Source organism: Bombina bombina, chromosome 3, assembly GCF_027579735.1.
Source record: "Bombina bombina isolate aBomBom1 chromosome 3, aBomBom1.pri, whole genome shotgun sequence".
Taxonomy (NCBI): domain Eukaryota; kingdom Metazoa; phylum Chordata; class Amphibia; order Anura; family Bombinatoridae; genus Bombina; species Bombina bombina.
Genome location: NC_069501.1, coordinates 386,118,111 through 386,130,262, shown reverse-complemented (window position 1 = coordinate 386,130,262; position 12,152 = coordinate 386,118,111). Strand labels below are relative to the sequence as shown.

Genomic DNA, 12,152 nt, shown 5'->3' with positions numbered 1-12,152 from the left:
TCGCCTGACGGACGGTCTTAGGGGGCTTGAGTGATTGTCTCTCTGAGGTTTCACATAGTTGTTCCCTTATGGCTTTTGCCAGACCTCTTTGGCGGAAGACGCACTTTGGGTGCTCGATGTCCGGGTACTCATCCTCAGGTGGTTTCTGAGATTTGGGGGACGAGTATTTATCTTGTGTTTCCCACCGGGGGCCTTTTTTGTCTTTGTAGAGTGATGGGTTCTGGTGGTCCGTGGTTTGGAGACGGGCTGGCTGTTGGGACTGTTATCACCCATTTCTAGGTGGTTTATCTCAGGGTTCTAGTCGTGTTTTTTTCTTAAGTGTCTGTTTATTCCTCCCCATTTTCTTGAGGGGTGATGTGTGCCGGTTTTCAGACCATAGTGGCCTGTTGGCTTGTCTAGCTACCAGTATTTTGGAGGGGTTGCTTTTGCATCCCTGCACAAATCCTAACCAGATTCATTGGCTGTGCGCTCAGAGAGGTTTTGACATATGGCTCTGTGGCCTGTAGTGGTTGTAATGTCTTGATTGTAAGCAAGAGCAAGTTGGGGTATTTCTTTTTTTAGAATGCACCACTAGCTCCACCTTTCTGTCCGGCTTCTTTTTTCACTGATCCATCTCTGGTATGGATACTTGCTAGTACGGCACCCCCAGTCTACTGTGGTCTGGGGGGTGGGACTGGGTTTGTTTTCTCCTGTTAGCTGGTAGGGGTTTTGCCCTTGGTGTCCGGGTTATCATAGGAGTGCCCTTGGTCCCTGCTGTTTAGCTGTTTGGACGCTTTATGGTCTTTGAGATCGGTTTGTTCTCATCTGGCTTTATTGTATTCTGATATGGTTCCTGTCATGGGGACAGGGGTCGGAGAACATCTGTCCAATGGTGTGGGTTGTCTTAATGACCTGAGTTTTTTTTTCCCTCTTTATTTTAGGTTTGTGTTCCCTTTGGGAATAGTTTGTTGGACCCTCTAATTGGTTGAGTGGCTGCGGCTGGGCTGTTGCCTCGAGAAATGGTGTTCTTGGGGGCTGTGTTCTTGGTTGGCGTCTGTGGTGACCGTTCAGGTTCTATCACCTGTTGGTAGATTTGCGTTAATGGCGCCACCTTTTGGTTTTTCAAAGGGTTCTTGTTCCCTCTTTTTTTTGGACGAGAATGTGAATGTGTTTTTGGGTGGTGCCTTCATGTGGTCCGCCTCTTACCCTCCCGTTTTGGCATTCTGTGTCCTCTTTGGCTTGGGTATAAATTTTCCATAAGTAATGAATGCAGCTATGGACTCTTTCCCATTAGGATGAAAAACATAAATTATGCTTACCTGATAATTTTCTTTTCTTCCGTGGGAAAGAGTCCACAGCCCCCCGCCCGTTTTTGATGCGTTGTTGTTTTTTTGTCTTCTGGCACCTTTTCAGCTTGATGCTTCTTCCACTGTTCCTTGTTCCTCGGCTGAATGACTGGGTATAGGGGAAGTGGAAGGAGTATTTAAGCCTTTGACTGGTGGGTCTTTGCCTCCTCCTGGTGGCCAGGTTCTTATTTCCCATAAGTAATGAATGCGGCTGTGGACTTTTTCCCACAGAAGAAAAAAAAATATTAGGTAAGCATAATTTGTTTTTTAGGCAGTCCTCTAGTCTGTTTGTTCATTTTTTTCAGTTTCTCGTAAGGCCAGAATTCTTCAGCAGTTACCTTAGCTTCTTGGTTGAAACTTCTGGTTTACAAGGCTAACTTGGAGGCCGGTAAGTCTCCTGCAAAATACATTACAGCGCTCAATACCAGATCTGTTTCTACTTCTTGGCCTTTTAAAAATGAGTCTTCTGTAGAGCAAATTTGCAACATTCTACTGCTTATGTTTTTTTACTTCTTTTGATGCAGCCTTTGGTAGGAAAGTGCTCCAGGCAGCAATTTTATAGAACTTACTGCCTGGCATTACTTGTGGACTCCACAGCTTGAGTATAAATTCCCATGTGTAATGGAATGTGGAATCTCACCACATTATAGTTTTCTTTTATGCTGAGTCTACAAGCCCCACCCAATTTAAAAGGCAGAAAAATGTTTTTTTTGTGAGACTCACCACCATGAAATAAATTTAATTTATCAGGTAAGCATAAATTTTAAGTGTGGGGAGGGAGGGGAGACTTTACCGTGTAGTTGAAAAATACTAACTAGGAGACGAGTCGGTAGCTGTATTTACAATACTGTGTAGCTAGCGGAATATTGTCTCACTTAAGCTAAAGGACAAGCTTTGAGTAGTCTCTATGCAAATAAAACAGAGGTATGTATATATAAAAACAGCTTAGATGTGTGAGGTGTCGTGTGTGTGTGTATATAGTGTTTGAAATACAATAACATATTAAAATATACTGGATTCTTCTTGTAAAGTTATGAAAAAAACAAAGAAAGAAAACATTCAATAGAAAATTAGACATTTATATAAAACGTTTACGTCCGATTCCATGTTTGATCTTCCTAGGTAAATGGTTTGCAGGGCTAATTTCTCTTGTAAAGGTGTATCCAGTCCACGGGTTCATCCATTACTTGTGGGATATTCTCCTTCCCAACAGGAAGCTGCAAGAGGACACCCACAGCAGAGCTGTCTATATAGCTCCTCCCCTAACTGCCACCCCCAGTCATTCTCTTGCAGCTCTCGACAAGAAAGGAAGTATCAAGAGAGATGTGGTGACTTAGTGTAGTTTTTAACCTTCAATCAAAAGTTTGTTGTTTTTAAACGGTACTGGCGTTGTACTGTTTTTACTCTCAGGCAGAAATTGGAAGAAGAATTCTGCCTGGAGGTTTTGATGATCTTAGCGGTTTGTAACTAAGGTCCATTGCTGTTCTCACACATAACTGAAGAGTATGGAAGGACGGTGAACGAAGGAAAGAGTTCTCTCTCCCCCCTCTCACAAGAGTTTCCTTCCTAGGAACTCTGATAGACTCAGTAGAAATGAAGATTTATCTGACAGAGGTCAGGTTGTCAAAACTTCTAACTTCCTGCCGTGCTCTTTATTCCACTTCCCATCCGTCAGTGGCTTAGTGTATGGAGATAATCGGATTAATGGTAGCGGCAATGGACATAGTTCCGTTTGTCCGCCTACATCTCAGACCACTGCAACTTTGCATGCTCAATCAGTGGAATGGGGATTACACATTTGTCCCCTCTACTAAATCTGGATTAAGAGACCAGGGATTCTCTTCTCTGGTGGCTATCTTGGGTCCATCTGTCCAAGGGAATGAGTTTCCGCAGGCCAGAATGGACTATAGTAACGACAGATGCCAGCCTTCTGGGCTGGGGTGCAGTCTGGAACTCCCTGAAGGCTCAGGGTTCGTGGACTCAGGAGGAGGCCCTCCTTCCGATAAACATTCTGGAACTAAGAGCGATATTCAATGCTCTTCAGGCTTGGCCTCAGCTAGCTGCGGTCAGGTTCATCTGATTTCAGTCTGACAACATCACGACTGTAGCCTATATCAACCATCAGGGGGGGAACAAGGAGCCCCCTGGCAATGTTTCAAAGATAATTCTATGGGCAGAGGTTCACTCTTGCCATCTCTCAGCTATCCATATCCCAAGAGTAGAGAACTGGGAGACTGATTTTCTAAGTCGGCAGACTTTTCATCCAGGGGAGTGGGAGCTCCATCCGGAGGTATTTGCCCAGTTGATTCAACTATGGGGCAAACCAGAACTGGATCTCATGGCGTCTCGTCAGAACGCCAAGCTTCCTTGTTACGGGTCCAGGTCCAGGGATCCCAAGGCAGCGCTGATAGATGCTCTAGCAGCGCCCTGGTCCTTCAGCCTGGCTTATGTGTTTCCACCGTTTCCTCTGCTCCCTCGTCTGATTGGTAAGATCAAGCAGGAGAGTGCTTCGGTGATCTTGATAGCCCCTGCGTGGCCACGCAGTTCTTGGTATGCAGATCTTGTGGACATGTCATCTTTTCCACCATGGACTCTGCCGCTAAGGCAGGACCTTCTACTTCAAGGTCCCTTCAAACATCCAAATCTAATTTCTCTACGTCTGACTGCTTGGAGATTGAACGCTTGATTCTATCAAAGCGTGGTTTTTCCGAATCGGTCATTGATACCTTAATTCAGGCTCGAAAGCCTGTCACCAGGAAAATCTATCATAAGATATGGTGTAAATATCTTCAATGGTGTGAATCCAAGGGTTACTCATGGAGTAAGGTCAGGATTCATAGGATATTATTTTTTCTCCAAGAAGGATTGGAGAAGGGATTGTCAGCTAGTTCCTTAAAGGGACAGATTTCTGCTCTGTCTATTCTTTTGCACAAACGTCTGGCTGAGGTTCCAGACGTCCAGGCGTTTTGTCAGGCTTTAGTTAGAATCAAGCCTGTGTTTAAACCTGTTGCTCCGCCATGGAGTTTAAATTTAGTTCTTCAAGGGGTTCCGTTTGAACCTTTGCATTCCATAGATATTAAGCTTTTATCTTGGAAAGTTCTGTTTTTAGTAGCTATCTCCTCGGCTCAAAGAGTTTCGGAGTTATCTGCTTTACAATGTGATTCCCCTTATCTGTTTTTCCATGCAGATAAGGTAGTGTTACGTACCAAACCTGGGTTTCTTCCTAAGGGGGTATCTAATAAGAATATCAATCAGGAGATTGTTGTTCCTTCACTATGTCCTAATCCTCCTTCAAAGAAGGAACGTCTATTACACAATCTTGATGTGGTTCGTGCTTTAAAGTTTTATTTACAAGCTACGAAGGATTTTCGGCAAACATCTGCTTTGTTTGTTGTCTACTCTGGACAGAGGAGAGGCCAAAAGGCTTCGTTAACTTCTCTTTCTTTTTGGCTAAGAAGTATAATACGCTTAGCTTATGAGACTGCTGGCCAGCAGCCTCCTGAAAGAATTACAGCTCATTCTACTAGAGCAGTAGCTTCCTCATGGGCTTTTAAACATGAGGCCTCTGTTGAACAGATTTGTAAGGCGGCGACTTGGTCTTCGCTTCATACCTTTTCGAAATTCTATAAATTTGTTACTTTTGCTTCTTCGGAGGCTTTTTTGGGAGAAAGGTCTTACAGGCAGTGGTGCCTTCCGTTTAAGTTCCTGCCTTGTCCCTCCCTTCATCCGTGTCCTAAAGCTTTGGTATTGGTATCCCACAAGTAATGGATGAACCCGTGGACTGGATACACCTTTACAAGAGAAAACAAAATTTATGCTTACCTGATAAATTTATTTCTCTTGTGGTGTATCCAGTCCACGGCCCGCCCTGTCATTTTAAGGCAGGTGTTTTTTATTTTTAAACTACAGTCACCACTGCACCCTATAGTTTCTCCTTTTTTTCTTGCTTGTCTTCGGTCGAATGACTGGGGGTGGCAGTTAGGGGAGGAGCTATATAGACAGCTCTGCTGTGGGTGTCCTCTTGCAGCTTCCTGTTGGGAAGGAGAATATCCCACAAGTAATGGATGAACCCGTGGACTGGATACACAACAAGAGAAATAAATTTATCAGGTAAGCATAAATTTTGTTTTCCCAAAGGGTTTATTAAATAAATATACTTTGAAAATTAAAGGGTTAGAAATCTAAGTCTAAAAATACTTCTTTAAAATACATTATAATAATTAGAAATATACATCTAATAAAACATACCTCCGTGTTCTGTGCTCTGGTGCGCGCCTTCCCCACCTGGGGTAATGACGCGCCGACCCCGGAGTCTTCTGAAGCACTATGCGCATGTGTGAATTCATCTCTATTAAAACTGCGCATGCAGGCCGCCATGATTGTTCTACTCAGTAGAACCCCATAATACACTGGGCATAATGAGAAAACCGAGGGGTTTGGCAGCAATAAGATTTAAATATGGAAAATACAGGAGAACTAAAAATAAAAAAAACTTAATACATGTTATTTGTATTTTCTCCAACATAGGTGTGTCCGGTCCACGGCGTCATCCTTACTTGTGGGATATTCTCTTCCCCAACAGGAAATGGCAAAGAGCCCAGCAAAGCTGGTCACATGATCCCTCCTAGGCTCCGCCTACCCCAGTCATTCTCTTTGCCGTTGTACAGGCAACATCTCCACGGAGATGGCTTAGAGTTTTTTAGTGTTTAACTGTAGTTTTTATTATTCAATCAAGAGTTTGTTATTTTAAAATAGTGCTGGTATGTACTATTTACTCTGAAACAGAAAAGAGATGAAGATTTCTGTTTGTAAGAGGAAAATGATTTTAGCAACCGTTACTAAAATCGATGGCTGTTCCACACAGGACTGTTGAGAGGAATTAACTTCAGTTGGGGGAACAGTGAGCAGACTTTTGCTGCTTGAGGTATGACACATTCTAACAAGACGATGTAATGCTGGAAGCTGTCATTTTCCCTATGGGATCCGGTAAGCCATTTTTATTACAGAGTAAATAAGGGCTTCACAAGGGCTTGTTAAGACTGTAGACATTTTCTGGGCTAAATCGATTCATATATAACATATTTAGCCTTGAGGAATCATTTAATATGGGTATTTTTGTAAAATAATATCGGCAGGCACTGTTTTAGACACCTTATTCTCTAGGGGCTTTCCCTAATCATAGGCAGAGCCTCATTTTCGCACCGGTATTGCGCACTTGTTTTGGAGAAGCATGACATGCAGTCGCATGTGTGAGGAGCTCTGATACATAAAAAAGACTTTCTGAAGGCGTCATTTGGTATCGTATTCCCCTTTGGGCTTGGTTGGGTCTCAGCAAAGCAGATACCAGGGACTGTAAAGGGGTTAAAGATAAAAACGGCTCCGGTTCCGTTATTTTAAGGGTTAAAGCTTCCAAATTGTGTGCAATACTTTTAAGGCTTTAAGACACTGTGGTGAAATTTTGGTGAATTTTGAACAATTCCTTCATACTTTTTCGCAATTGCAGTAATAAAGTGTGTTCAGTTTAAAATTTAAAGTGACAGTAACGGTTTTATTTTAAAACGTTTTTTGTACTTTGTTATCAAGTTTATGCCTGTTTAACATGTCTGAACTACCAGATAGACTGTGTTCTGAATGTGGGGAAGCCAAGGTTCCTTCTCATTTAAATAGATGTGATTTATGTGACACTGAAAATGATGCCCAAGATGATTCCTCAAGTGAGGGGAGTAAGCATGGTACTGCATCATTCCCTCCTTCGTCTACACCAGTCTTGCCCACTCAGGAGGCCCCTAGTACATCTAGCGCGCCAATACTCCTTACTATGCAACAATTAACGGCTGTAATGGATAATTCTATCAAAAACATTTTAGCCAAAATGCCCACTTATCAGCGTAAGCGCGACTGCTCTGTTTTAGATACTGAAGAGCATGAGGACGCTGATGATAATGGTTCTGATATGCCCCTACACCAGTCTGAGGGGGCCAGGGAGGTTTTGTCAGAGGGAGAAATTTCAGCGATGTGATTACATTTAAATTTAAGTTGGAACATCTCCGCGCTCTGCTTAAGGAGGTGTTATCCACTCTGGATGATTGTGAGAATTTGATCATCCCAGAGAAACTATGTAAAATGGACAAGTTCCTAGAGGTCCCGGGGCCCCCAGAAGCTTTTCCTTTACCCAAGCGGGTGGCGGACATTGTAAATAAAGAATGGGAAAGGCCCGGTATACCTTTCGTCCCTCCCCCCATATTTAAAAAATTGTTTCCCATGGTCGACCCCAGAAAGGACTTATGGCAGACAGTCCCCAAGGTCGAGGGGGCGGTTTCTACTTTAAACAAACGCACCACTATACCCATAGAAGATAGTTGTGCTTTCAAAGATCCTATGGATAAAAAATTAGGTTTGCTTAAAAAGATGTTTGTTCAGCAAGGTTACCTTCTACAACCAATTTCATGCATTGTCCCTGTCACTACAGCCGCGTGTTTCTGGTTCGATGAGCTAGAAAAGGCGATCGATAGTGATTCTCCTCCTTATGAGGAGATTATGGACAGAATCCGTGCTCTCAAATTGGCTAATTCTTTCACCCTAGACGCCACTTTGCAATTGGCTAGGTTAGCGGCAAAAAATTCTGGGTTTGCTATTGTGGCGCGCAGAGCGCTTTGGTTGAAATCTTGGTCAGCGGATGCGTCTTCCAAGAACAAATTGCTTAACATTCCTTTCAAGGGGAAAACGCTGTTTGGCCCTGACTTGAAAGAGATTATCTCTGATATCACTGGGGGTAAGGGCCACGCCCTTCCTCAGGATAGGTCTTTCAAGGCCAAAAATAAACCTAATTTTCGTCCCTTTCGTAGAAACGGACCAGCCCCAAGTGCTACGTCCTCTAAGCAAGAGGGTAATACTTCTCAAGCCAAGCCAGCCTGGAGACCAATGCAAGGCTGGAACAAGGGAAAGCAGGCCAAGAAGCCTGCCACTGCTACCAAGACAGCATGAAATGTTGGCCCCCGATCCGGGACCGGATCTGGTGGGGGGCAGACTCTCTCTCTTCGCTCAGGCTTGGGCAAGAGATGTTCTGGATCCTTGGGCACTAGAAATAGTCTCCCAAGGTTATCTTCTGGAATTCAAGGGGCCTCCCCCAAGGGGGAGGTTCCACAGGTCTCAATTGTCTTCAGACCACATAAAGAGACAGGCATTCTTACATTGTGTAGAAGACCTGTTAAAAATGGGAGTGATTCATCCTGTTCCATTAGGAGAACAAGGGATGGGGTTCTACTCCAATCTGTTCGTAGTTCCCAAAAAAGAGGGAACGTTCAGACCAATCTTGGATCTCAAGATCCTAAACAAGTTTCTCAAGGTTCCATCGTTCAAAATGGAAACTATTCGAACAATTCTTCCTTCCATCCAGGAAGGTCAATTCATGACCACGGTGGATTTAAAGGATGCGTATCTACATATTCCTATCCACAAGGAACATCATCGGTTCCTAAGGTTCGCATTCCTGGACAAGCATTACCAGTTCGTGGCACTTCCTTTCGGATTAGCCACTGCTCCAAGGATTTTCACAAAGGTACTAGGGTCCCTTCTAGCGGTACTAAGACCAAGGGGCATTGCAGTAGTACCTTACTTGGACGACATTCTGATTCAAGCGTCGTCCCTTCCTCAAGCAAAGGCTCACACGGACATAGTCCTGGCCTTTCTCAGATCTCACGGATGGAAAGTGAACGTAGAAAAGAGTTCTCTATCTCCGTCAACAAGGGTTCCCTTCTTGGGAACAATAATAGACTCCTTAGAAATGAGGATTTTTCTGACAGAGGCCAGAAAAACAAAACTTCTAAACTCTTGTCAAACACTTCATTCCGTTCCTCTTCCTTCCATAGCGCAGTGCATGGAAGTAATAGGTTTGATGGTAGCGGCAATGGACATAGTTCCTTTTGCGCGCATTCATCTAAGACCATTACAACTGTGCATGCTCAGTCAGTGGAATGGGGACTATACAGACTTGTCTCCGACGATTCAAGTAAATCAGAGGACCAGAGACTCACTCCGTTGGTGGCTGTCCCTGGACAACCTGTCACAAGGGATGACCTTCCGCAGACCAGAGTGGGTCATTGTCACGACCGACGCCAGTCTGATGGGCTGGGGCGCGGTCTGGGGACCCCTGAAAGCTCAGGGTCTTTGGTCTCGGGAAGAATCTCTTCTACCGATAAATATTCTGGAACTGAGAGCGATATTCAATGCTCTCAAGGCTTGGCCTCAGCTAGCAAAGGCCAAGTTTATACGGTTTCAATCAGACAACATGACGACTGTTGCGTACATCAACCATCAGGGGGGAACAAGGAGTTCCCTGGCGATGGAAGAAGTGACCAAAATCATTCAATGGGCGGAGACTCACTCCTGCCACCTGTCCGCAATCCACATTCCAGGGGTGGAAAATTGGGAAGCGGATTTTCTGAGTCGTCAGACATTACATCCGGGGGAGTGGGAACTCCATCCGGAAATCTTTGCCCAAATTACTCAATTGTGGGGCATTCCAGACATGGATCTGATGGCCTCTCGTCAGAACTTCAAGGTTCCTTGCTACGGGTCCAGATCCAGGGATCCCAAGGCGACTCTAGTAGATGCACTAGTAGCACCTTGGACCTTCAAACTAGCTTATGTATTCCCGCCGTTTCCTCTCATCCCCAGGCTGGTAGCCAGGATCAATCAGGAGAGGGCGTCGGTGATCTTGATAGCTCCTGCGTGGCCACGCAGGACTTGGTATGCAGATCTGGTGAATATGTCATCGGCTCCACCATGGAAGCTACCTTTGAGACGAGACCTTCTTGTTCAAGGTCCGTTCGAACATCCGAATCTGGTCTCACTCCAGCTGACTGCTTGGAGATTGAACGCTTGATCTTATCAAAACGAGGGTTCTCAGATTCTGTTATTGATACTCTTGTTCAGGCCAGAAAGCCTGTAACTAGAAAAATTTACCACAAAATATGGAAAAAATATATCTGTTGGTGTGAATCTAAAGGATTCCCTTGGAACAAGGTAAAGATTCCTAAGATTCTATCCTTTCTTCAAGAAGGATTGGAGAAAGGATTATCGGCAAGTTCCTTGAAGGGACAGATTTCTGCCTTGTCTGTGTTACTTCACAAAAAGCTGGCAGCTGTGTCAGATGTTCAAGCCTTTGTTCAGGCTCTGGTTAGAATCAAGCCTGTTTACAAACCTTTGACTCCTCCTTGGAGTCTCAACTTAGTTCTTTCAGTTCTTCAGGGGGTTCCGTTTGAACCCTTGCATTCCGTTGATATTAAGTTATTATCTTGGAAAGTTTTGTTTTTGGTTGCAATTTCTTCTGCTAGAAGAGTTTCAGAATTATCTGCTCTGCAGTGTTCTCCTCCTTATCTGGTTTTCCATGCAGATAAGGTGGTTTTACGTACTAAACCTGGTTTTCTTCCGAAAGTTGTTTCTAACAAAAACATTAACCAGGAGATAGTCGTGCCTTCTTTGTGTCCGAATCCAGTTTCAAAGAAGGAACGTTTGTTGCACAATTTGGATGTTGTTCGCGCTCTAAAATTCTATTTAGATGCTACAAAGGATTTTAGACAAACATCTTCCTTGTTTGTTGTTTATTCTGGTAAAAGGAGAGGTCAAAAAGCAACTTCTACCTCTCTCTCTTTTTGGATTAAAAGCATCATCAGATTGGCTTATGAGACTGCCGGACGGCAGCCTCCTGAAAGAATCACAGCTCATTCCACTAGGGCTGTGGCTTCCACATGGGCCTTCAAGAACGAGGCTTCTGTTGATCAGATATGTAGGGCAGCGACTTGGTCTTCACTGCACACTTTTACCAAATTTTACAAGTTTGATACTTTTGCTTCTTCTGAGGCTATTTTTGGGAGAAAGGTTTTGCAAACCGTGGTGCCTTCCATTTAGGTGACCTGATTTGCTCCCTCCCTTCATCCGTGTCCTAAAGCTTTGGTATTGGTTCCCACAAGTAAGGATGACGCCGTGGACCGGACACACCTATGTTGGAGAAAACAGAATTTATGTTTACCTGATAAATTACTTTCTCCAACGGTGTGTCCGGTCCACGGCCCGCCCTGGTTTTTTAATCAGGTCTGATAATTTATTTTCTTTAACTACAGTCACCACGGTATCATATGGTTTCTCCTATGCAAATATTCCTCCTTTACGTCGGTCGAATGACTGGGGTAGACGGAGCCTAGGAGGGATCATGTGACCAGCTTTGCTGGGCTCTTTGCCATTTCCTGTTGGGGAAGAGAATATCCCACAAGTAAGGATGACGCCGTGGACCGGACACACCGTTGGAGAAAGTAATTTATCAGGTAAACATAAATTCTGTTTTTAAAATGCTTTTCACATTTAATTTTACATAGCTTTCGGAATATGTTATAGCTGTGATAAAGGTATTGAAAAGATGTATTCATAGTTAAAAATAATACAGATATTTAAATGAACCCTGTTTGCTTTCAGATATCCAGAACATGAATTCAAAGCGAAAAGCAGAAACATGGAAAAGAAACAGACGACAATTGGTATGCTAATGAAGTTTAAAAAAAAACAAAAAACTGTTTTAGTTAAATATTGATAGATGAAGATTTAGGGGAGTGGATGGGATATAGATTATTTATGATTGAGAGAGAGATATGTCCTGTAGGCTAGCACTCCAGACGACCCATATAGTGTTGCTGGGGTGCTGCAGATAGATTATCCACAGTTCATACAAAGAGCACTCACTGGACTTGTAAAACGGTTTATCTTTTAATAGTGAAAGTTTTCAGGGTGTTACCACCTTCCTTAGACATATAAATAATTTTTTTTTTTTTTCTT

The 12,152-nt window shown here is 43.6% G+C and overlaps 1 protein-coding gene across 2 annotated transcripts in view; it reads left to right on the top strand.

Moving 5' to 3' along the window:
* LOC128653324 (serine/threonine-protein kinase 38) overlaps nucleotides 1-11,931 on the top strand; it is a 347,496-nt gene extending 335,565 nt beyond the window's left edge. For both annotated transcript variants that reach the window (XM_053706543.1, XM_053706544.1), the window contains exon 9: nucleotides 11,796-11,931. In XM_053706543.1, coding sequence (XP_053562518.1) covers nucleotides 11,796-11,866 — 71 coding nt within the window. In that variant the 3' untranslated portion in view covers nucleotides 11,867-11,931. The remainder of the gene's footprint in view (nucleotides 1-11,795) is intronic.
* Nucleotides 11,932-12,152: the final 221 nt, after the last annotated feature.